The sequence below is a fragment of the Monodelphis domestica genome, chromosome 1 (genome assembly GCF_027887165.1).
Source record: "Monodelphis domestica isolate mMonDom1 chromosome 1, mMonDom1.pri, whole genome shotgun sequence".
NCBI lineage: Eukaryota > Metazoa > Chordata > Mammalia > Didelphimorphia > Didelphidae > Monodelphis > Monodelphis domestica.
The window spans coordinates 146,843,871-146,870,759 of NC_077227.1; the positions used below are offsets into that span (position 1 = coordinate 146,843,871).

Below are 26,889 nucleotides of genomic sequence, written 5' to 3' on the forward strand. Positions count from 1 at the left end.
GGCCCTCTCAGTTCCTCCTAGATACCATTTCATTTGGTAATCCAAGCTACTCTCCATTTTCCATCAGTAGCTCAGCTTGGTTTTGATTTGCAAGAGCCTTCTTTTAACTGTTCTCCCTGCCTTGTCTCTCCCTGACTCCAACATAAGATAAAGTGTATGTCTGACCACAGCACCTTTTCTCAGTGACCATGAGGACTCCCATTACCTCCAGGATCAAATATAAACTCTACTTTGGCATTTAAAATTTTTCTTAATAGTTCCTTCCTATCTTTCTGCTCTATACCTTACATTCTTATGGGATTTCTACATTTCGGCAACACTGGCTTATTAAAATATACTTAGCACAATATCCCTATTTCTGTCAGCTATACTATGGCTTCTGCCAACACACTTGGCAAATCCAGGAATTATACTTATTTACATATAGGAAATAACTCCTCATGAATGACAAATATATGCCCTTTTCTCCCTCACGATTCATCAGAAAATATAAACCATACAATGCTGAGATTAGTTCCTACAGACTATGGAGCTACAAATCTGGTTGGAATATCATATAGCAAGTAGTTAAAATTCTTTTAAGTTTTCTGCATTTCCCCTTCAGATGCAAATGTTCATTTAAAAAAATCATACCCTCCAATATGCAGTAAACACAAGTAGCGATCAAAATTATTTTCTTATGAAAGTAGAACATGGCTTTTTTTCAGAATGTCACAAAATTCATTTACAAAAAAGCCTGGGTCCCCCACAAATCTGTTGGGAAGAGACCCGTTACTGTTATGTAAACTAAAAACAATAACATATGCCCCAGATGGCTGTCACTAGAATTATCTGAGAAATCTTTAAATTTGCTCCCTATAATTCTCTCACAAAGCCAGGAAGTGAAAGAGCCTCCTACTTTTGAAATATCAGCTGATATACCTGAGTCTCTTTGGACTACATCTTCTTCCAATGTAGGCCTATTTAAATCAGCTGACCCTGTTCAGATTAAGATGAAAAAAATTCCCCACCTCCTTCAATTTCTCAGTACCCCCTAATCAAAAGAGGGAATTGAGGGAATTACCCTGGTAATAATAAGTTCATTGAGCAAGGAAAAATAATTCCATGCAAATCAGAATATGATATACCTATTTTACCTGATAAAAAGCCAAAATTAAGCCCAGATGGAAAAGTCATATATAGGTTTGTCCAAGATTTAAGGGCTGTAAATAATCATGTCATAAAAAGACTTCCTGTGGTTGCAAACCCAAACACAATAATTTCCTCTATTCCTAGCACAGCCACATACTTTACTGTAGTGGGTTTGTGCATAGCATTTTTTTTCAATACCAATGCATGAGGATTCCAGAACTATATTTGCTTTTATTGGAAAAGATTGGACCTGATGTCAATTGCCACAAGGATATGTGGAAAGCCCTACCCTGTTTGCCCAAATTTTGGCCCCAAGATTCATATAAAATTCAATTTAAACAGTTGCTTAATTAAATATGTGGATGATGTGCTCTTGGCTTCACCAAATGCAGCAGCCTGCCAAGAAGATAGCAAACATCTTCTGTTAGAATTACATAAGAGGCCACAAGGTCTCAAAGGCAAAGGTTCAGTGGTGTCTCCCCAAAGTGTAATATTTAAGGTTCATTTTAACTGCTATTTCCCATTCTATTTCTGCTAAGTGCATTGAAGATATTAAAAAAATTCAGCACTCCCACTACTAAGAAATAGTTAAGAGCAATCTTAGGAGCCACAGGTGTTTGTAGACAATGAATCTCTTGCTATGGGGAAATCTTATAGCACTAATAAAATATTCAGTTACTGCTTAGGTTAGAACCAGAACACTTGTCAGCTTTGTCAGATTTAAAATAAGCTATCTTGTCTGCCCTGCTCTAGGTATCCCAGATTATAATAAACCACTCACTAGTGCCCTCTAAGGCCTGTTTCTTTGGCATACAAATGAAAGGAAAATTAATGAATAACATTGGACATTTAGTCAGGAGAAACCTGGCTTTGGGTTCTATCTTTGTGACCATTTCTGAGCCGGTTTCCCAAGCAAAGAGATTTTCTCATCAAGGTATGAGAGTGACTGTGGGTTTTTAAACATACCAGTGGACCTCAGAAAGGTGTAGCCCTGGGATTCCCTTTCTAAGGATTGACCCAGCTAAGGGCAATGAGTGGTTCACTGTCAGTAGGGTGATCTTTAAACAATTCATTCTTTGGTCTTAGAAACCCTGAAGACCAAAAGGGGAAAAAAAACCTAAGAATAAAATCTGAAGTACCTACCTCACAAAGGTATGTACAAACTAATTAAATAATCCATATGAAATCCAGAAAAGCTTAAAAATATCAGCTAGTATTCTTAGAAACAGTTCTAAGTACTTTCAAATTTGGAAATGTTTACTTCTGGAAAAACTCATTGATAAGTATAGGGATGTTTTCAATTGTTCTAAAAGCAATTGATACTATTTTCTTCCCTGAGGGAAAGACTTTAAAACATTAGCTGATTTATTATCAGTATGTTTATGCAGTAAATGGATACTTCAGATTTGGTTAAAAAACAACAAACAACTTTGTTTGGGATCTAGAACCTAGAAAATTCGTTCCAACCCTGAAATTAGCTATGTGACCATGGATAAATCATTAAGCTTCTGTGGCCTTCAGGTACCTCATTTAAATTAACCCCTTGCACAAAGTAGGTACTCAAAAATATTTGCTAATTAAAGAACAAAGTTTTGACTTGGTCATAATATATAGGCACACATGCTTTATGTTAATGATCAATCATATCCAAAGCCTAAAGATAAGACTGAATGCTACAAATAGCAATTTATCATTTTATGTCAGGAAAACATTTGCTCATGTAAGACATCCAAGCTAAACAGGTCTTTGCCCCACTCAACTGTATCCTATGTGGCAAAGGGATGACTGTATATTGATGAATACAACAATCACTCGCTGCAGATAAGATAAAAACTTTATTCAGCAATCAAGATCTCCTTCACATTCATCACCTATTAATGACAAGATTTCTAATATTCCTGCCAAATCCTACTGAACTCAAGTAACAGTCATTGTTAGGCACAAAGGTTTCATATTTTACTTAATGTCAACTTTTACAAAACTGAGTTTACTGCCATGAGTAGTTATTGTAACTAAAAGATGTGTGGAAAAGTTTGTTTATTAGTATAAGTCATCCTTTACTTAAATAAAAGATTACAAACGTTTTTGGTTTTAATATAAATTTCCATCTGAGCATAAGTGGCCAGGCACTGTACATTTTACGTTATATCACTGAAAGCACATTGGCACAATTATTGCAAAAACAAGGTTGTTAATAGGAATGTTAATATAGAATTCTACAGTATTACAGATTTCTTTGGTACAGTCTATGTACTGTAGTTGTGCTCAGTTTACACTACCATGACCTCTGCCATCACATCACTTCTTGTTAGCAGTACCTCAATGCAGTTTTGTTTCACCCACTCTGTAAGGAAGTAAATTTTCAGCAGTTGTTCATTTTGTGTACAATATGGTACAATAATTATTATAATAGATCAATGAAAACCAATGCAGATTTTAACTAGAAAATTATAAAAATAAGCTTATAAAGATTTTTCTATTTTTTATAAATCAGCATTAATAGTACCTAATTTGAAAACTTATATTTTTTTCAAAAGTTAACAAAAAGATGAATTGCATGGGTAAGGGAAGACAACTGTAGACTATTAGTTAAGCCCAAATGTTTGAATTCATAACAGTCGACATACTATATTAACAATGAAGCAGCTTCAAAAAGAGAAAAAAACTTGAAATAAATGGGATGGAAATCTATAGCACTTTGAGGAACAAAGAATTGATTTTCAATCAATAAGCAATTATAAATGTTTACAAACAAGAAGTTTCCATTATAAACTAAAAGTAACCCTTATTTTTATATCCAACAGGCTAGCAAAACTTTGAATTTATAAACAAGACAAAATTCTTAAGACAAGTTACAAAAACATCTCTGCCTCTTTAGTCCAAGAAGCAATCAATAACCATTCAAACAATTTTATAAAAAGGCAAATTATCCATCAAATAGAAACAGCTACTCATTAAATATACAAGTATGACACAATCTTAGAAAACCTTGAAAAACACAAAAACTTATTGTTCCTGGGCAGTAGTCACTTTTTCAAAGTGAAATATGTTGACTAGTTATTTTATCAAGTCAAAAATTTAAAGATCCCAAATAAGTTGGCAGTTTAAGAAACTGTAAACAATCTGGTTACCTTTTTAAGAGTATAACCCTTTAAACGGGGAATGGGGAAAGAGGGAAGAAGTGTAGAAAAAAAAGACTCAAAACCAAGATCCTATATTGGAGCTCTCCTATCTAAAGCTTCAATCTGAACATGTCTTTGGCCAAGGTTTAAATCACTCCTAAAAGGGAAAGGGTATTAATGCTATTGCAATGAATATGTGCATATTACAATAGTTTAATTAAGTGGCTGAACAAAATATCCCCAAACATGAAGTGCACTGCTGTGTCCTTATTTCCTTAATTCTCCTTCACTTGTCCCTATCCTCTGTTTAAGTTTCTAACAAAAATAGGTGCAAGCAGAAGACAAGTTCTTTTCTCTCCCTTTCCTACTCAAAATAAGAATAGCATTTGAGAGATCTTACTTTTTCTACTTCTGTCCTTTAGGCCCAACAGTTTATTCTTTGTTGACTATTTAGACCCATTATCTGAGTAGGTGATTTGAATTTTTCTAATAAGAGATTAGTTAAATTTATCAAATGTCAGTGACACATACAATGAATACTTCCTTTTCTTTAGATAGCAGATATTCCTTCAAGAGAGGGAAAAACGAAAATTTGAATCTTCACAGTATAGACTTGAGTTTTCCCCTATATAAACATGAGCAAACAGTATAACACAAAAAGAAGCACTTCATTTTTTGACAACGACTTACCAAAATCCAAATTAAACCTTTCTGTCAAATTCAGATCTTTCTAAATAAAGGTTCATTCTAACTGACAAAGCATTCTGCATACTGGCACTTAAAAGTTCTATGCTGTTTAAAGGCCCCAAATAATGGCTTTCCAAAATTTCCAGTTTGTTTTATGAGTCTGAATAGGAAAATGATATTTACAATACACTTTAGGATTTTAACATCCTATTTAAAAATGAAATTACATTTCACTGTGTGTTATACATATCTTAAAAAGTTCATTTCAATTAAAGGCACTTCTAAGGCTATAATTATATTATCTACAGCAAACATTTCAAGATTAACAGTGCATATCATTTTAAAGTTAGTTCCTGTGTAGTAAAGGGAAGGGCATAAAATTTTAAAACCTTGTTCTAAAGATTCCTTATTTGACAAGATGATTTAAAAAAATAAATTATGGCCTCAGTGCACTAATATAAGCATTAGTCAGAACCAATTAAGAGATAATGTAACTAGAGAATTATGTAAATATAGAAATACTAAAACCTAGTTTCAAAGTTATGTTCCTACTCTTGTCAACCTTTTTGGCAATATCATGTGGTTGTTCTGGATTTTTTTTTGTTTCATATATTTGTTTTTGCTTCCTTGAACTGCAATCAGAGAAACCTCATTTGGCAGTTGGAAAATAGATACAGCAAATAATAATAATAATTTGATTAGCATAATCATATTCATCCCCTAAAGTAGTAAATGAAATTTCTGCTTTCAGATCACCTGAAAATGAGCCAGACCTAAAAAAAACAGGGAAAGGAAATCAAAATCAAAGTTTATGCTTTAAAAATTGTGCGATTGAAGCATGATTCGGTTTGCTTTTAAATATTTGTGCAAATTTCAACTATTATTCTCATATATAAAATTATTACACCTTCAGATGCCACAGTTAGCAATGTTAACTTGGAGGAAAAAGATTTCCCATTTTCTTCCAAATGTTCATAAAGTACATTTTAGTCCTCATTTGCTAGTGTCTCAGTAGACAGCCATATTTTGGCACCATTTAAAAATTTGCTTAATGGTGTTCCTAAAATGCTTCTTCTGCAAAGGTTCCCTATAGGTGAAAACGGAAATGAAGAGGAAAGAAACTCTGGCGTCCCAGATGTATCATTTATACCATTTGCTTTAAAGTACATCCTACTCTGATCCAGTTCTGAATAGCTGGATTGCGAGGAATTGCTCTTGTACTGTCGAAGACTCCTGCTGAGCATATCTATTTCATCTGTCAGAAGAGATATTCTATGAAATGCTGTAATGAAGCCACCATTATTAATCTGAGCCTCTGGAACCCAACGGAAGTAGCAGAGTTTCCACAGTTTTATGTGTATTCCCGAAATGCGGGGTAGAATTACACCATGCAGGTCAACAGGTTTTGAAAACCAGTCTCTAAAATATTGCTCCATATCAGTGCTCTGGCTGTCAGTTTGCTCTATATCAGTCTTTAATTTCAATATTAGTGAATTTCTCCTTGGAAGCAAATCTTGATCATTGATGAGTCCATTCTTAAAGGAAGGTGGCATTCCTCTTAATGTAGAGCTATAATTTTTCTGTATGGGAAAGAGATTTTATATTTCCATTATTTTCTAATTTACAAAAACAATAATTATTTCAAAGGCAGGTAAGTTTTAAAATAAGTTGCATAGTATACATAATTTTTAGGGAATTTCAGCTTTAAATAACTATGAACCATTTAATTTTCTTCCTTCAGAATACTGTCAACACCCTCAATTTTTTTTAATTTACTGAATTTTATAGTTATGCTTTATTACACACAACTAATGTTTTCAAAAACATCTCTTAAGCTTTAAAGGGTACTCTTGTAGCATAAGTAGAAGAGAACAGAATATGAAAGGTCTGAGCTTGAAACTTGTAATTCTGGTTACTAAATGTGAACCCTGAGCAAGTCATTTCCCCTCTGTGATTCTGAGTTCTCATTTTTAGGATATCTAGGTGGCACAGTGGAAAAGAGTGTTGGTCTTGGAGTCATGAAGACCTGAGTTCAAATCCAACTGCAGACATTCCCTAGTTGCATAATCCCAGGCCATTTATCCTCAGTCAGCCTCGTTTCCTCAACTGCAAAATGAGGATAATAGCACCACCTACCTTCCAGGTTGTTGTGAGAATTAAATGAGATATCTGTAAAGTGTGTATTATAGAATCTGACAAAACAGGTGGTATATAAATGCTTATTCTCTTTCCCTTCCCTTCTACCATACCACATACAGAGCTATAGGATGTGTTTTGAAAAGACGTGTTTGGCTATCTCATTTTAAATTTTGGTTTTAAAGTAAATTAAACATAGAAGCAATACTAAAGGTCTTTGGTTTTAAAAATATTTATTTCATAATTACCTTTGTCCGCTTAAATGATTTCACTGACCCATTTTGTACACATGGTGCACTCTTTCCAATGTATAAGGGATTATTAAAAAGGGTGCGATCCTTTGCTGCAAATTGAAGAGACCAGTCCCAAACCGACGGAAATTTTAAGCCCTTTTCATCACCGAGTTGTATATTTTTGCTAATAGCAAATTCCTGGAAAAAAGTTATTAAACACAAAATTATGCTTAATATGTGAGGATTTTCATTCCTCAAATTACAAAAAAAAAAAAAACCCAAAACATTGCACTTTAATAGACATATGCAACTGAATACTGATATGGAAGTTATTTTCAGACCCAGCTGTCTCTGTAGTCAGACTGTAAACTTGTTAAATCAAAATCAACACCGAAATAGGAAAATAAAAAGACAAAAAATAAATCTGATTTACATTGGAAGGTATTAGAAAAGGAAAAGCTATCACTCTTTGCAGATGATATGATGATCTACTTAAAGAATCCTAGACAATCAACTAAAAAGCTATTGGAAATAATCAACAACTTTAGCAAAGTTGCAAGATACAAAATAAACCCACATAAATTATTAGCATTTCTGTATACTTCCAACTCATCCCATGCACCCTAGTGGCAGCACATAGGAGTCACAAAGCTGAAAGCCTCACTCCTGAGTTCACCAAGGTGGGCTTCCTGAGCATCAACACGGTAGACGCAGTGCAACATGGCCACAAAGGGAGGAACATTACTTTTAAAAAATAAACTTGGAGGCCAAGTGGGCCTCTTGACTTTCCTGTTAGGCTCTAGCTTATCTATTTAGTGATCTCATCACCAGCTGAATAGGGAATAAGATCTAGAAAGGTTTTGCTCTAACTCTATCAATATCTCTTTACTAATAAATGCTTATAAATGTGGTAATAAGTGTCTAGATCAATTTTAATTATAACAATATCAAAGTGATCACTTAACATATATGTTACTTGACTCAAATGAATTTAAGCTCTTTTACAGTAGGGGTTTTTATTTTTGTGTCTGCATCCCCAATGCTAGCATAGTTTTTGGATCATAGTAGACATTTAAAAGATGCTTGTTGGTTGATTGAGAAAGTTTCTTAGAAGCAGGAAGACAGTAGTACAAAGTAACAGCTAAACACAAGGAAGGAGATAGAAAATAACTAAAAAGCTAGTTTAAGAACTAAAAAAAAAGATAATTCTAGGTCCCTTTTAGATTTTATCTAAAAAACCCTTATTTATACAAAACCCAGAAAACTCTACTACCTAGAATGTCTTTTTCCACAATGGGATCATGGTTTAATGTACTTATTTAAAATAAAGCTATGAATTGAGTCCCATCTATTGGAAATGCTTTCCTTGATTTGTACTTTGGGTGTAACATATTCGAATATAGTGTTAAGTATTTTTTGCCTATGATTAAAGAGTTCTTAACCTGAAGTCTGTGAATTTGAGTGTTTTGTGTTGTGGGTTTTTTTTTTTGATTCTGATAATACGATTTCAATTAACTTGACTTCCTTTGAAATCTTATATAGACTATGTTATAAACTTAAAAGCATTATACTAAGAAAGAATATGAAGGCTTAATTAGATCACCAGTGGGGTCGAAGACAAACAGATGGTGAGATACTCTAGATGCTCCTGTTTATACTGCTTATATAAAGTTCTTGACTGAACACTACCCAAAATGAAGTTCATAATCACTCAAAAGTTCAAAGCCTAATTATATACAGAAGAAAGATAAAGTGGATGAAGAACACTGATTGTTCATACTATGACTTCACTGGACAACCAACTGAGCTTATCCAATAACAGTACAAAATAATGACAGAAATTCATGTGGCTAAAGTGCTAACTTGTGATTGAGAGTAGCCTCACTGACATTCAGGAAAATCCACAATGCTTTTAATGACAAGATTCTCCTGAAATACAGACCTATCTTTTAAGGGGCAGTTAGGTGGGCTCAGTGGCCTGAAAGCCAGGCCTAGAGACAGGAAGCCATGGGTTCAAATCTGATCTCAGACACCTCTCAGTTATGTGACCCTTGGAACATCACTTAACCCCCACTGCCTAACCCTTACCACTCTTCTGCCTTGAAACCAATACACAGTGTTGATTCTAAGACGAAAGGTAAAGATTTAAAAACAAAACTAAATACTCCTATAGTAATGGTGCACAGCTGTAATGGAATATGTTAGCCTACAAAGAACCAAAGTTAAGGATCACTCAAAGGCAATGAGAAATATGTTGTGCATAAGCAGGCTATGACATATCATAAACAAGAAATTATATAGAAAACAAAATGCAAAAGATGTTATCAGAGAAATGTCTGACCAGAGAAAACACGGGACAATTATAAAGCTAGAGTAAGGAATAACTATTGGGTATCCCACATGGTAGGGATTGTAGGATCTACTTGTGGCTATATAATGCCAAGCAGTCTAGAAGGTCCCAGAAAGCTGGCCAGATGATTCCTGCCCCAGGAATGACTGACAGGTCTTGGACAAGAATTATACAGGACAAACAAGCATAAGTAAGTTCTAATCAGTATCACCAGAAGGTATGAAGCATATATCAATAAATGACATCAACTGTAAGATCAAAATAATATATGCTGTTTATTGACTACTTGAGAGAAAAGGATAAGAAAATGGTGAGTTACTATTTTAGAACCTTTTCTGAAAGAATTCCTGGATCTGACTTATAGGATTTGTCCCTAAAGCTATAATAATATTATTTTTATATGCATTTTTCTTACAGTCTATTATTGCTATTTCTTCAATATTAAAAAACCCTTACCTTCCACCTTAGAATAAATACTGTGTATTGGTTCTAAGGCAGAAGATTGGTAAGTGCTAGGAAATGGGGGGCATACGGGGATGGGGGTGGGTGGGTGTCAAGTGACTTGCCCAGAGTCACACAGCTAAGAAGTATCTGAGGCCAAATTTGAACCCAGAATCTCCCATCTCTGGACCTGGCTATCAATCCACCGAGCCACCTTGCTGCCCCCTCAAATTTTGTTTTTAAAAGTCTGATTGTTGAAAATGTTGGAGGGGACAAAGTAAAATTAGGACACTAATGTTGGTGGAGTTGTGAACTGATCCAACCATTTTGGAGGGCAATTTGGAATTATGCCCAAAGGGCTCTAAAAGAATGCATGCCCTTTGATCCAGCAATACCACTATTAGGTCTATATCCCAGAGATGATTTTTAAAAAAAGAAAGGGAAAGGATCAGTTTGAAAAAAAACTTTATAGCTGTTCTCTTTGTGGTGGGAAAGACTTGGAAACTAAAGGAACATTCCCCAACTGGGGAATGGCTGAACAAATTGTGATATATGATGGTTATGGAATACTACTGTGTTTTAAGGAATGAAGAGCAGGTTGTTTTCAGAAAGAGCTTGAAAGACCTAAATGAATTGATGCAGAGTGAAATAGGCAGAACCAGGAGAACATTATATATCAAAACAGCAATATTATGGAATAATCAAATGTGAAAGACTGCTACTAACAGTAATATAATAATTCAGGACAATTATGAAGGACTTCTGAAAAAGATCACTATCTACCCCGCCAGAGAAAGAACTGTTGGGAGTCAGAATGCATATGGAAGCATATGATTTATCACTTGTTTATTTGGGTATGTTTTAGGGTTTTGGTTTTCTAAGATTATTCACTTACAAAAATGAATAACATGGAAACCTGTTTTGACTGATAATACTTGTATAACCCAGATTGGATTGCTTGCCAGGTCCAGGATAGGGAGGGGAAGAAAGGAAAGAGACAATGTAGATCACAATACTTTGGAAAACTCACATGGAAACTTATTAAAAATCTTTTTAGAAAATTTGCTGATCTTTTAGCCAATGACTGAGTCTCTGTAGGTCAAAGGATTGTTACTGAAAAACATGTTCTCTATCATTCCCTTAACCTAAAACAACTTTGGGTTATAATTTAGCAATCATATAATGATTAAAAAAAAATTCTCTCCAATGCAAGCTTTCTCTCCTCCTTTCCACTTTATAGAGAAACTTGCCCTTTTTTCTTATTTAGTGAAATTCAGAAAATATTTATTTAGTTCATTAAACATCCTACAGATTTATAAGTGTAGCAACAGTCTAAATATGAAAAAGCATAAAAAATGCTGACAGGGTTACAAATATAATCTTTTGTTACTACCCGATTACATTTCAGATGTATATATTTCTTAAACACAAATACAACAGTTTAGTTTCTAATATAAACATTTTTAGTATATTAAAATATTTGTTGAAGTTCACAATACTAAAATTTAATAAAAAAACAAAAACAATTTCCTGAATTTTTCTTTTAACTTTTGGATGACCTCAAAACAAAAACAAAATTGAAGACCAGCTAATTAAAAATGAAAACATTATACTTACTGTGCTTTGTTTTACTCGCTGATGAGGAGAGTTGAAAAGAAAAGTGCCAAACAATGAGATCCGTGTACTGTCATACAGCAACATTAAATAAGTTTCTGAAAATTCAAAGGCTGCTGGATATTGCTCTAACAGCTGCCAGATGGAGTCCAGAAATAACAAGAATAAGGGAGACTAAGAAAACAAAAGAGAAAATTAGTACCTCAGCTGTTCACATTTATAAGCATATCTGTTATCTTTAGAATGATAACAAAAAATAAACTTAGGGGAGAAAAGACCACAGACAAAAGTACTTAGTCCCAAGAACATTGTTTATTTGCTTTAATAAACCTAAGCCTAAAGGAATAATAGTATTAAATTCCCAGTTATGATTTGTCTAATGTACACATAACTAAATATATGTAATAATAATGGCTACCATTTTATAGCACTCTGTTAAGTTTGGGACCCTACAAAATCACTCCACTTCATTTTTTAAATAGCACAAATGAGGCCTCCTTTAAGAAAATATGATGTCCCCAAATCTGACCTTTTATAAAAAGAAGATAATTTGGAAGCTTATTTTTGTATCATAAAAAGATTTACTACAAAGTGTTTTTATAAAATAACGAACTCTCCCAGAATTTAAAAAGCATATTCTAATATATTATGTGATGTTTTGAACACTTTGAAATCTTATATTCTCTACTCCTCATCAAGGCTAATCCCCTCTCTCTCAGCCCTGATCCAGAAGTCAGTCATTCTTCTCTCTTGCATTTTATATCTCTGCTCTTCCACTGACTCATTTCCTTTCTGCTTACAAAAATGTTCAGATTTCTTCAGTCCCAAAATATTCCTCTTACCCTTTCTATTCGAATTCAGATACCACATTTCATCTCTCTTCTCTCCTCTAAATTTCCATTAAAAATGGTCTTTATCCATTTTTTCCCTTTTAAAAAACACAACTAAGTATCAATTTCAAGGCAGAAGAGTGGTAAGGGTTAGGCATTTGTGGTTAAGTGACTTGTCCAGAATCATATGGCTTGAAAGTGTCTGAGGTCAGATTTCAACCCAGGTTCTCAGACTCTAGGGTCTAGTCTTCTATCCACTTCTAATGGGACTTCTGCACATTAATGAAATCATTCTCTTGATGGTCACCAACAATCACAGATTTAAATCCTCAAATTCAAGTGGTCTTCTTTTCAGTTCACCTTTGACCTATCTTATAAGCATGTGACAAATCTACAACATCCTCTATTAGATCACTGAATGTTTCTTGCCTTGGCTTCTGACACTATAGTCTCCAGAGTCTCCTACTTTTAAAATGCTCCCTTCTCCTTGTCTTCAGTCCTGGACCATCTCCTCACTACACTTTTTTTTTTTGATGACTTCATTGGCTTACATGGATTTGGTCATCTCTCTTTTGCATATGACCCCCAAATATGCAATCCCAGCCCTCAATTCTTTCCTGAGCTGTTGAGTCCCCAGTCCTCAACTACACTTAGATGTTCCAAAGAGATCTCAAACTCATAATTTCCAAAATTGAACTTTCCATCTTTCCCCTTAAACACAATCCTCTTCTAAATTTCCCAGTTTTGTAGAGTACTACTGCCACTTTTCCAGTCAATCAGGTTCATAACCTAAGAGTCACCATTAACTCTTCACTCTCACACACCATTCCTACATACAACTAACCACCCTGACCTTTCAATTCCATCATATCTTAACATCTCTCAAATTTGTCTCCTCTTTATTTACCCCCAAACCACTCTATTTCCGGCTATTATCACCTCTTCGTATATTATATAACTATCATGATGTAATATATAATTATTATATGTAATAACATTATATTCTAATAAGAGATTAGATTATATATATATATATTTATGTAAGTATGAAATAAGCCTCTTCTTCTCTAATCTGACCTCTACAAGGCTACCAAAAGTATATTCCTCCTAAATGATAGGTATGACCATTTTATAGGCCTATTCAAGAAGTTTCAATGGCTATCAATTGGCTCTAGGATAAAATATAAAGTACTCTGACATTTAAAAGCTCTTCACACATACCCATTCCCCCCCCAAAATCACCCTCTTCAAAATCTGGTATCAAGCTACCTCTAACTGGATATTAAAAGTTTAAAACTTAAAGATACTAAGGCTTAAAACTGCCCTTAGACTTTTAGGTTACCATGTGTATCATTCCAAGCAAAGCTAATCTACTTCTCTACCCTATAAATGACAGTTCATCTTCCTTCTATTCTTCATATGGAGTGTACTCTGTCCTCACTTCTACCTCTTGCAAATCCTAGCATTTTAAAAATCTCAATTAGATGCCACTATCTTCAAAATGCCTTTTCTATGTATCCCTCCCCCTCTAGGTGTAGTGCCTGGCCACTGTATATTTTTAAAATTTATTTTCTCTATCCCCTATATTTACCTAGTTGTTAACATACGTGATCCTCTTAGTAGAACAAAAGCTCTCTGACATCAAAACCTGTTGCCCTTTTATAGTTATATTTCCAGCATCTAGCACAACTTCTGGCAGAGAGCAAGTAATAAATGCTTATTGATTATTGTTCTCAAATTTCCAAGATGAGTGATGTTTGAGGTTCTGCCCTTGATGTGCCCCTTTGTCTACATCCTGTCTTTAGTGATAGCATTTCCTCCCTCTAAGTTCAACTACCATCTCTAAATAATCCTCAATTCTGTATTTTATATCTAGACATCTAGAAAAGTACTCTTAGACACAGAAGGTACTTAACACATTTGCTGAAATTAATAAGTATTTTAAAAATCATACTAATCATACTAATCTTATAACAACACAGTTTACCAGTTCACTTAAAGAGTTTTTTCATACCTCTTTTGCAGATCTATTTAAGTGGTTACATCTGTCTAGAAATCGATATCCTGCCATGACCCATTCTTTCTGTATCAAACTTTGAAATCCAGTAATTGTTCGAAAATGAGGATCCAGCATCACTTGAATGAGAGAAGCTACGAAACAACTCAGATCCCTTCCTTCTTCCTCTGTGGGGAGGGGGGGGAGATTAAAAAAAAAAAAACAGGAATATGTAAAATATATAAAAAATGCAAAGTTGGTAGGTAAATAAATCTGTGTCAATGGTTTCCATAACATCTGGTCTCTAGTTCTATATGTCTTTCTTATTAAGTGAATAAAAATAGTTTTGCTTCTTAGAATTATCTAAATTATGTGTACTATCCTTCCTTAGTATGAGCAATGGAAATGAAATAATGCTTTCTAAACATAGCAATTTTAATAAGGACCGTTTTATCTTTACTATGTATTTTATGTAAATTTATCTTCTCCCCCTCTGGAATTGACTTAGCATTTCACATGTAGAAGGATCACAATGAAATGATAGGTAATTGGGTAGAATAGTAGCTTGAATGCTGAATCTGGAATTGAGAAGACCAGAGATCAAATTTAGTCTTCTAGCTATGTAACCTTGGGTAAGTAAGTTGCTTATACCCTTTACCTGTCTCAGGTCTCTCAACTGTAAAATGGAAATAAAAATACCACCTACCTCCCAGGGTTGTTGAGGATAAATGAGGTATTTAAAGAGTGTTTTGTAAAACTCAAAGAGCTATATAAATAATAGCTTTTTGAGAACAACCCAAGGCCATTTTCCTGGTACTTAGTAAATGACTAAGATATCTCTGTAAATGTTAACTGGTCCTTACTTTTTGCTTTTAATCCCTACAGTCAACTGAAATGGGTTTCCTCTTCTTTGCCCAATTATAATTTTATACAGTGCACACAGGCTCAGATGGCCCCTGCCTTGTTGCTTCAGTAAATCAAAAAACATTCCAATCCCATACTCTAATCTCCCTTAAACAATTACTATTCAAACATATCAAAAAATAGATTTGAAAATTGGTAGTACCTTGCTCCCACCCAATCACCATTTTGAAATCCCCAAATGTCTGGGGGATGGGAGATTAGAATATGTATTAGAACAGTGGTCTCATATTTACTTAGAAAACCACAAATTAACATTTACATTAAAAAAACCCTTACCTTCTGCCCATTGGTTCTGAGGCAGAAGAGTGGTACGGGCTAGGCAATGGGAGTTAAGTGACTTGCCCAGGGTCACACATCTAGGAAGTATCTGAAGTCAGATTGGAACCTAGGACTTCCTGTATCTAGGTCTGATTCTTAATCCACTGAACTACCCAGCTGCCTACCTAGCTGCGCTTCCCCTCTCCCCCCCCATTATCTGGTTTGGACTACACAGGGCAAACAACCTGTGTTAGAGCATTTCTAAAACACAGAGACAGTTCTTCTCTAAACAAAGAGGGAGTGCTGGAAAGATATCTTTGGACTAGTCATAAACATTCATCTGGAGAGCTGACACATCATATCCTCAATCTATACACATATTTGGAGGCCCACAGTATCCTACTTCTGTTTCCAGCTAATCATAGATTGTCCTTTAACAAATCTATGTATGGGTTTCTTTTCTCCTTCCCTACTGTGAAATGACCACATAATTACTCATTTAGAAAAATACTTGGTGACAAATGAAAACATAAAATGGGTATGAGAAACAAATCAAGTCTTATCCTCATTTTTAGATTTTCAATAATAAATAAGAGTTCTCTATCCAGATACTGGGAATGACCCTAATTTACCACTCAAGGACCAAGTTAGAGATTACAAAATATGCACAAATCAATAAAAATTTAACATTTTAGAAAGTAACAGAAGCCACAAATGAACCAGAACATTCATTGGCTAAGGAGGCTTAAATACTGGATTACTGTGTTAATTTATCAGTATTAATAAAATTCAAATGAACACTTGAAAGCATTCACTGAAAGTAATTTTAAAAACAATGTAAAAAGCCATTTTGTAGCCAGTTGACCAATAAAATTTAACAGCAATAGCAAAAGTATTTCTTCTTAAGTTCAAATGGCAAAAAATGCTAGCATATGGTGTAACTATGAATATTTTTAAACACTTTATTATGACTTATAATAAACACATTTATACAATATGATAAAGTTTGCAAAAGTACTTTTCTAAAACCCTCTATAGCAGGCAGTATAAATATTTCCATTTTACAGATAAGCAAAGTGAAGGTTCATGAACTTAAGTGATTTAACCAAGGTTAAATCAGTATTTGAGCTCAGCCTTCCAGATCATTCCCATGCAATATCTCTAGGACTACAAATGATAAGCTGTAAAGCATGCTACTACATACTCATTCCTCAAGCAGATTATTCACATTAGTACCTCTACACAGCCAAACTTATATTCAAGTTCATATATCACCTACTCTGCTTAATTAAATCATTTTGACAACATTACAATCTGTTTACTCATAGTCTGTGATTCAGTAGGTGCTAGAAGCAAAACAAAATCAAGCAAAGTATTAACCTAAAAGTCAACAAAGTTCAGAAAAAACACTCTTTTAAAGATAACACTTAGGATTGTAATGATAATGGTAACACATCCATCATCAATCTTAAAGTGCTTTGCTGTCTGACATTTTTTTCATCCATTTACCAGAAAAACTGAATAAATGAATCATAATGGCCACAATTTAGTTTCAGTATTTTATGTCTTAAGAAGCAATTTTTTCTACACTGACTCTAAAGTAAATTGGTATGAATATTATGATCCCTGTTCCACAGATAAGGAAATAATATTTTACACTTCCCACTCTCCTATAAACCTTTTCCATTCTTATTAACCTATAGTCACTGAGCAAATCAGTGCCCAAGATACAGAACACTTTCATTCCATCCATCAGCCAATAGTGCTACGATACAGAATTCAAATTAAAAAAACAAACCAAAACAAAACAAAAAACCCCATGATATAGTGAAGCTGCAATATAGCAAGAGATGACTGTATACCTCATATCTAAGTGGGATTATCTGCCATTTAGAATGATATGGTCCTTATAAGTTCTTCATAAATGACAATGATACATTTGGCACATAAACATGATTTACTTGAATATAGAATATAATTACTATCATATGAAATGAAATGATAAGATATTTAATTAAATACCTCTAAGGATAACTGAAAGATGTTTACTTTCCAGCACATATACAAGCTCAGCAGAATACTTTAGGAATGCTCTAGAAAAGATAAAAGGAAAAATCAATGGTGTATTCTAATATTTAAAATCAAATATGTATACTCATGTTATACTCATAACAAATAAACACTATGAATTTATTTAGCATTTTGACAATGATTCATGTTCTATACTTTATAATCTTTACATCATAAAAATTTAGTAATATTTGTTATGCAAAAGAAAGTTTGTTCATACCTAACATACTCTAACCAGCGAGTATTTTCCAGTGAAGACAACCATTTCACTTCTGTTTCCTCATAAGGCTCTAAAATAAACAGTATTACAGATATGTTTTAGACTGTTAGATTAAATTTTACATTACCACTGATACCATTTTGAGTTAAAAGGCATGCTATAGTTTTGTTTTTGTTTTTTATATATTTCCCAAACCTGGTTTTTAGTACCGATAAAATGTTACTTTAGAAATAACTGTATAATAAGTATTTTGGTTTTGTATACAAATTTATTACATAGATAAATCATGGATTAAATTACATCACAAAGATATATACTAAAAACATGATACACATACTTCTTAACTCCAAGATACTATTTATTATGTCTATCACAATTTATTGTTATTATATAAAAAAGAAAAAGAATGAGATTACCATCAACACAGAGTTGCTTAAGTTTTACAAATGCAGCTTGTATTTCTTGAATACTAGGCAAATTCTTATCCAAATCAGATTTGTACACATCACTCCTCTGTGGATGACTTTTGGTTATTGCAGTACAAATCCTGATTAAAAAGAAAAGAACAATTGCTTCTCAAGAATCAAGAAGTTTTAAATAGCAACGAGTATTACAAGTTAATTTTCAAATCCTACCATTGTATTATAATAACATATTCTAAAAGTTTATTCTTTTAATGGAAAAATATCTACCAAATCAGTATTCATATTAGTAAAATAAATGTCTAAAACATATATTATGAAGTAAAAATTTTCAATTTGTTTAAAAGTAAAGTGAAAAATACACGGAAAAAATATGACTTCTTTAATCATACTGGAAGAACATTGGATTAGAAGTTAAAGACTTGAATTCAAGCCCTCATTCCGTAATTAACTTACAGGAAAGTTTAGGCATTAACCTATATGTGTCTGTTTCCTCAAATGTGAAGAGTGAAGTGAAACTAAACATTCCTTAAGTCTTTTTCATCTCTAAATCCTATTTTAACCACATATTATTATGCATTTTTAGAAATTTCATTATTTTAAACTCAATTACATGAAAAAATAATTTTTAATCTTCATTTTTAGCCAAATTCTCATCCTCTCTCCCCAATCCCCATCGCAAGACTGCAACCAATATGATAGATTTTGTATTTGTAATAGTGTAAAACATCTTTCTATATTAGTACCTTTGTGAAAGAGAACTGGAAAAAAATGAAAGAAAAGTGAAGAATATATGAAATATTGTATATCTCTGCATTCAGACTTCATAATTTCTTTCTCTAGAGGCAGATGGCATTTTTTATCATGAGTCCTTGAGGATCTTCTTGGATTTTTCTTGGATCACTATATTACTAGGAAGAACTGTCTTTCACAAATATTTATCACATAATATTGCTGTTTCTTTTCACTTTCAATCAGTTTATGGGCATCTTTTTGGATCTTTCTCAAATTATCTGCTTGTCATTTCTGATAGCATAGTAGTATTCCATTACAATCATATATAATGATTTGTTGAGTCATTCCCCAACTGATGATGGACATTCTCTCAGTTTTCAATTCTTTGCCACCACAAAAAGAGTTGTTATAAATAATTTTTCACAAACAGGTTCTTTCCTCCATTTTAAAACCTTTTTTGGGATACAGACCTAGTAGTGGTATTGCAGGGTCAAAGAATAAGTATGCATTTTTAATCAATACTTCTATCACTACTATGTAATAAATTATATGATGTATTTGGCTATTATAATGTTAAAATAGTCACTGAAACCCAGTTATAAAACTTAAGATATACATTTGGTCTAATCTTCTCATCTGAAAAATAACGGAGATGGACTAGAGAATATCAATACTCCAAATCCTATACTTTTTGTTAACTTTTGCTAATTTGAAACCCATTCAACAGACCAGTGGCTTGAAATCAAGAAAATACCTGAAGAACTAACTAATGCTCAAGTAAGTTCCCCCCCTCAATCATAACAATAACTAGGATTTATATATGCTAGTTGACAAAGTTTTATGGTTGCGAAACACTTTACACACATTGCATTATTTGATCTATATTAATCCTTTGTTTGATTTCTGGTCTTGGCTTGAAGAATAGGTAGTTAAGTAATTTACTGGAACATCTCATATTCTCAGATTATTGTACTTAAAAGAAATAATCTGTTTATCTGTCAAAAATAATAACATCTCATACCAGAATGGATATTCTTTGATTACCTTTGATCTATTTTTTTCTGTTGCAATACATCTTTTATGAGGGCCATTCTTATAAGAGCACTGCCATTAGAGTGATTCCAGCACCATAACTAAAAAGAAACAAAATACATTTACTAAACCTGTCACAGGATATGACTTCAATATAAATCAAATCAAACCAAATCAAATTCACACTTACTGGCATCCGCCTCCCAAAAAAAGAATGAGAATAGAGCTTTAGATCTTGATCTGCCAAAGAAGATGGAACTACAAAATATTCTGGAAGGCTGGAAAGGGAGGGGAAAACTTCATATTAAAATCATTGTCTAGCTCTTTACTGATTCTGAAAAGACTGCATAAGTTATAATCAATCAACTTACAAATAAAATAGCAAGAGTCAGAAAAGCAAGTGACCTTAGACAGGTCACTCAGTCTTTCTGATATACCTAAACAGAGGGAAATGCTTTGGAGTTTGGTTCCATTCTGTTCCTACCCATATGATGTGAAAAACTGGCAAAATACAAAAGTTTTAACCGATTCCATAATTAGAACACCTGACAATTCTAGTTCAACTGAATACAAGCTTTCCTGGGGTAAGAAAAACAAAAACCCTTCTTCCTACCCTTCATATCACACTCTCTCCTCCCTGACACTGGCAAAGAACAGATGAAAACAAGATTTTGGGAGGAGGGGAATTGCTCTTATTAGAGACTGATTCCAGACTTCATTGTTCTATTATTAAAGAGGTGGACCTCTTTTTCAAGGTTTATCTAGCTATGCTCTTGATCCCATCCCCGCCAGTCTCTTTCATCAATTCTCCCCTCACCCTTCCTAGTCTTTTCTATCTTTGCCTTTGCCTGCAAGCACCCACAGAAGTTTCTATTTTAAATGAATCATTCTACTACCCTATATATTAGTAATTTGCCTTAATTTTCCTTGCCATCTTATTCATTCTTTAACTCACTGCAATCTGGCATCTGCTACTACTACTCTACTGAAAGCTAAAGTTCTTCAATGGTATCAATAAATAGAACTTTTTCCAGGTTCTCATTCTCTTTGACCTTTGTAGCAGTTAATATTGTATACTACCCTCTTCCTTGAAACTTCTTCCTTTGTTTTTGGCATTTTGCTCAATCCTGGTTCTCTTCTTATTTCTGTATTTTCTCCTCTGCTGGCTCCCCTTCCATACTCCAACTCAGTTACTATGGACATGTTCCATAGCTCAGTACCTGGTAAATGGTTCCTCATTTTATACCCTTCTTCCCAGAAAGGAATCCCACCTAAGATTATCCCTCAATCTGTCTCTAGCCCTGACTACTTCTCCTGAGTTTCAGTTAATACAACCAGGACTGAAATAGCTAAGGGGCAATGGGACCTAATCCTGAATTTTGAGTCTCAAACCTCTGAATTTTGAACTCTCAATTTTTATTCCTGCATTTGTCTAATCAATCTCTCTTGATTTATAGTTCTACATCTATACGTGCAGAACATTTGAACTAGATTAGTCAACTCAAATTCAGCAGGTTAAAAACAAAATATCTTTCTAGTTTCTTTGTTGATCTTTGTTTTTTTTTCCTGCCCATCTTTCTTGTTGACTCAGAACCTTAAGAGGCATATTAGAGCTTTCCTTTCTTCCCCAAATTCCCCAAATTGATTATTAAAAATAATCAATAAAGACTCTAGCTTTAAGGGAGACCAAGAAAGTCTTCTTGTTTTGACACATTAGTTCAAACTTGAAGAAATCCAGAAAATTTAGGAGGCAGAGGTGCAGAGGGAGAGTTTCAGGTATGAGGTGGGGGCAGCCAGTGAAAACATCTAGTGTCAAATGTAAGGAACAGCAGAGAGAGGATGGTACCTTGATCTCTTAAATAGTCACCTTTCCTCTTATCTACATTTTGTCTTTCCTCTAGAGGCCACTACGCATGATGATGTGAAATCAACATTCTTAAAAAAAAAATCACTTCGTATACAGTCTCTCTCTTCTCCCCTCAAAAACCTTCAACATCCAAGAACACAAAGCCCAACTCCTGAGCCTGGTATTAAAGGTGCTCCATAATGAGACTCTGGTTCAAGGACCATTGCTCCTCTCCTGAGCAGTTCCAGAATTCATTGTTCCAACTCTTATGGGACTTAATGCTTATTTTACTCACTTGTTACAAGGCATATAAAGGTCTTGAGCAGATAGGAGATGCAGGGAATTGAACATTGGGCCAGGAATCAAGAGGACCAGAGTTGAAATCCAGCCTCAGAAACTTGATAGCTGTATGATCCTGAGCAAGCCACTTAACTCCATGTGTCTATAGTTTCCTTATTTATAAAATGAACTAGAGAAGGAAATAGCAACCTACTACAGTGCCTTTGACAAGAAAATCCCAAAAGGGATTAACAAAGATTAGACATAAGTGAAATGATTGACAACGAAAATATAAGATCTTAAATGACTTATCTGTTTTCCTGTATCTAACTAGAGTAATCTTTGGTGGACCAGAGGAATCCTTTGCAGTACTATCACAGTGCTTGGTGCACAGTAAACATTGAACGAATGGTTTGTGGTTGATATAGACCTCAGGCTTGGGTCATAGATAGGGTCCTCAGGGATGGGGCTGGAAGCTATTGAAAATACATGCCTTTATTGTCAGTTCTTTCTTTCTGCCTTTCTTTCTCCATTTCCTAATCCTTTATGTAGAACTATTACCTCACCATTTATCACTCAGATGAAGAACTGTTATTTTGAATACCAATTTAAGTATTAATAAGTGCTTACTATGTGTAAGGCACTATGTTTGGCACTGAATACAAATATAATCAAAGCAAACAAACATCCCTACTCCTAGTCTCAAGGAGCTTATACAACTTAGGAACTGATGGAACTGTGGCCAGTAATTGTTAAGCCATTTCCCTTCCCAGGATTTCCACGCTATGTTAATCATTTTATACTTGGTTATTAATTTGTCTTTACAATACAGACACTAACTTTAAGAATATTTTCTAGTCTTGATGTTTCATGTACTGATTTTTTAAAAAGTTTAAATCAATTCTTTTGACTGAGTTTTCAAATTCCTGAGTGATATTCAAAGTAAAGCTTCTTTTAAAATGGAATCTACTACTATTAAAAATACTCTTGGTAATGGTAAATACTTTCATTTTATTATTTTCTCCCCCCCCACACACAATATGGTAGTACCTACTAAGTGCCAGGAACTAGGGGTACAAAGACAAAAGCAAAAACATTTTCTGCCCCCAGGAAATGAGGCAGCTAGTGGCATAGTAACTATGGGCCCAAATTTAGGAAGGTCTGGGCTCAAATTTGACCCCAGACACTAGCTGTTAAGCCAGTTACTTAACTGCCATTTGCCTTGGTTTCTTCTACTATAAAATAGGGATAATAACAGCACTTACCTCAGAAGGCTGTTATTGGGGTCAAATGATATTTGTAAAAAAAAAAAGAGAGAGAGAGAGAGCTTAGTATAAAAACCTGGCACAGATAGTAGGTGCTATATAAATTCTTATTTCCTTCCTTTCTTCCCCCTACCCTCAAAGAAGCTTAGAATTTAGCCAAGTAAGAAAACACATGCATATTTAGGTATATAAAAAACAGATTACAAATTATATCTCACTAACAGTTGTGGGAATCAGGAAAGGCCTCACATGAAAGTGATGCTTAAACTTGATTCGTAAGAAAACTGAGGACTTTAAAAGATGAAAGTTAGAAATGAATCTCCAGGCATGGGAAATAGCCAGGAAAAAAAAAGCATGGAAATGTCTATGAATGAGCGTGGAATAAACTTGGAAAGGACTAGGTTTTGAAGAGTTTTATATTCCAGAGTTTATATTTTATTCTAGGGGCAACTGAAAACTCCTGGAGTGACATAGCCAGATCTGAGATTGATGAAAAGTAGATTGAGATCTGTTTAAAGGAGAGATTGAAGAAGAGAGAAATTTGAGAAAGAAAAACCTATTAGAAGGTCATGAGGGCTTGAATTAGAGTGGTAACTGAGTGAGTGGAGAGAAAGGAACAGATATGAGGGATACTATGAAGGCAGTAATGCCAAGATAAAGCAACTGTTTGGATATGAGGGGTAAGTCAGAATGAGAAGTTATGAAAGGCCTAGTGTTATGCTGAAGCAGCTTCTAACTCCCAAACACAATAAGGAGAGGTCCAGGCCCCTCTTCTCCTTCCCTAATCTTTACAAATAGCTTTCCTAAAAAGGAGGCAAGGCTGTCCCCTAGATCTAACTAACTTAGCTTTCTAGTCACTTAAAGGTATAAAAAGTCCTAGTCATAAAGAATTGAAGTGCTTCGGTCTTGGTGAATTTCTGAAGATCACACAAGTCACTCCATCCTTCATCATATCATATCCTAATCACCAGACACACTTCCATATTGAACTGGGGGTGGTGATGGTGAGGAGGAGGTAGGGGTCACGTCCAAAGAAGCTAAATGCCATTGCATTATTTCTTGATAGATTAGGAAAAAGTAAACCTCTTGTTAAATGTTTCATGACTTGAGATGGCTAATGTTAGCTCTATTTCCTACAAGAGTCAAGGATATCACCAAAATCCTTAACCTGGTTAATTAGAAGGATGGTAGATCCCTTGACAAAAGTTCAAGAAAGTTATGAAAAAAAGAAAGAGTTCAATTTTGGACATGTTGCAATCTAGAAGTTTTAAAAACATCCAGCTGGCAATTGGTGGCACAGGTTGGAACACTAAAGGGAAATTAAGGCTGGAAATACAGACCTAATAAAAATACATAGAGATTAAATTAAAGCCAGAGGAGATTCATGAAAGAGAGAACAGAGACAGAAAAGAGGGCCCAAAAGAGAACCTTAGAGGATGGAAAGGGTTACATTATGAATGACAATCCAGCAAGGGAGAGTAAAAAGGAGAAGTAAGAAATACCAGTGTGGTTTTATTACAAGTTTTTCTTCTCGCTAAATATTAATATAAACACACATATTTATTTTTAAAAAACTTACCAAGTAGAAATCATGTAGCCCTCATTAATTGAACAAACTCTCCATTCTGAGGCACCTGTCCTTTTGATTTCTCTATCCCAATCAGAGAAAGTTTCAAATAAAGGAGTTTTTTGACTATTACCACCAGGTATTCCTCCACTTCCAGAGTCTATTCCATTAATATTTTTAGCTGTAGAGAAAGCAATATGATTTATAGTTCTTAAAAGCTGTGAGTTATAATTAATTTGGGGTACATCTCCAATTTATTTCCTAGTTAATTTCATTAAGTCTTGCCTCCTACCTAGAGATCCTTAAGACCTATATATCAAAAACTCCTTCTTTGAAATCTCCAAAAAAAGAGGCATCCCCCCAAATCCTATACTCAAGAAAAATGGATGAAATTATCTTCTTCCTTGAGCCAAATGGTTCCTAGGTTCTTAAAACAAGAAGTTTGGTTTAACACTAATAATATTAGCTTAATAGCAGTAATATCAACTTTTACTTAGTATAATAGTATTACATTTTATTTATATTGTGAATCACATAGAACTCCTTATTTGGGAATATAGCCATGATTAAAAGGCAATTTTAAAGAGAAAATGTATTTTGAATTCAAATAACCAAAATACAAATGAAGTGTCATTATAGAACTCTGGTCTGCTTTGGGAACAGCCTTATAATATTGTATTGTTTTATATTTGTAAGTTTTGTTGCTATGATTAAATTGTAAACTCATTGCAAGCAAAGATGAGGTCTTCTATGAAATCTGTTCACTACATAGCAGTCCATTGATAAGGATTTGTTGCTTTACTGGAATCAATTTTTTCCCCTAATAGAGTGAGTAGGGCAAATGTGCCATTCCATATTCACTAGCAAATAAGGATTTTTCTAGATTAAAGTACACCCAAACTTTTAAAAAATTAAATTCATATAACTACATAGTATATAAAGAGCTATTTTATTTCCACAAATGCCTACCTAGACAAAGGCTATACTATGTTAGTTCTTATAAACATAAACATAGTCTTTCCAAATCCTTACTGTGAACTAATATCAGAAAAAGACATTTCATATTTTTGCTAGTCACTAATCAATTTTACATCAGTTTTTGAAGTCACTTCAAAGATTATTCTTTTTAACTATCTTTTATTTTCTTTCCCACTCAAGGTACAAATTAATAAAATATTTTTTAAAAAATCCAACTGGAGTCTCTTTAATCAGAAAATGACTCAAACTGACCTATGGTAAAACATTTGACATGACCACTATACTTAAAGGAAACTGGTTTTGACTTGGGTACTTTTCAAATGACAATTTAGCAGCTGTCAATTCTCCTAACAGAAAATGTTTGCATCTGTAACCACTAAATAGAATCCTTTAAATCTTCTGCATTTTGGAACAAAAACCTAATAAGATTACATAATGTGAAATGAAAGTGATAATATTTAACATGTTCATATTTACCTGTATTGTGGTACTTTTCCCCAACGTATTCAAATGCAAAGAGTAGCTGGAGATCAGTTGGCTGAGAATAATGAGCTATCGCAAGGCACACCTAGGAAAAATTCTGCACTTAGAACTTTCATTTAAGATAATTAGCGCTATTAATTGTACTATGAAACTCTTTTTGTGACAGCTAAGCCTTTTTGATCAAGTCAGTTTTTTAAAAAGGCAGTGATATGTTTGCTCCCCCAAATAGTATTTATTATTGTGGGTTAATTATTAAACAAGAATGCACCA

At 33.9% G+C, this 26,889-nt stretch overlaps 2 protein-coding genes across 7 annotated transcripts in view; one reads left to right on the forward strand and one right to left on the reverse strand.

Moving 5' to 3' along the window:
* The window catches only part of FAN1 (FANCD2 and FANCI associated nuclease 1), a 57,715-nt gene extending 42,881 nt beyond the window's left edge, over nt 1–14,834 (forward strand). For all 5 annotated transcript variants that reach the window (XM_056807803.1, XM_007479493.3, XM_007479497.3 and 2 more), the window contains one exon: nt 14,570–14,834. In XM_056807803.1, the coding sequence (XP_056663781.1) occupies nt 14,570–14,617 (48 nt within the window). In that variant the 3' untranslated portion in view covers nt 14,618–14,834. The remainder of the gene's footprint in view (nt 1–14,569) is intronic.
* MTMR10 (myotubularin related protein 10) overlaps nt 2,948–26,889 on the reverse strand; it is a 77,312-nt gene continuing 53,370 nt past the window's right edge. For both annotated transcript variants that reach the window (XM_007479490.3, XM_056807845.1), the window contains 11 exons: nt 26,614–26,704; nt 25,171–25,339; nt 20,392–20,479; nt 20,214–20,302; nt 18,429–18,559; nt 18,013–18,082; nt 17,745–17,815; nt 14,559–14,728; nt 11,718–11,888; nt 7,325–7,507; nt 2,948–6,520 (listed from right to left, as the gene is read on the reverse strand). In XM_007479490.3, the coding sequence (XP_007479552.1) occupies nt 5,927–6,520; nt 7,325–7,507; nt 11,718–11,888; nt 14,559–14,728; nt 17,745–17,815; nt 18,013–18,082; nt 18,429–18,559; nt 20,214–20,302; nt 20,392–20,479; nt 25,171–25,339; nt 26,614–26,704 (1,827 nt within the window). In that variant the 3' untranslated portion in view covers nt 2,948–5,926. The remainder of the gene's footprint in view (nt 6,521–7,324; nt 7,508–11,717; nt 11,889–14,558; nt 14,729–17,744; nt 17,816–18,012; nt 18,083–18,428; nt 18,560–20,213; nt 20,303–20,391; nt 20,480–25,170; nt 25,340–26,613; nt 26,705–26,889) is intronic.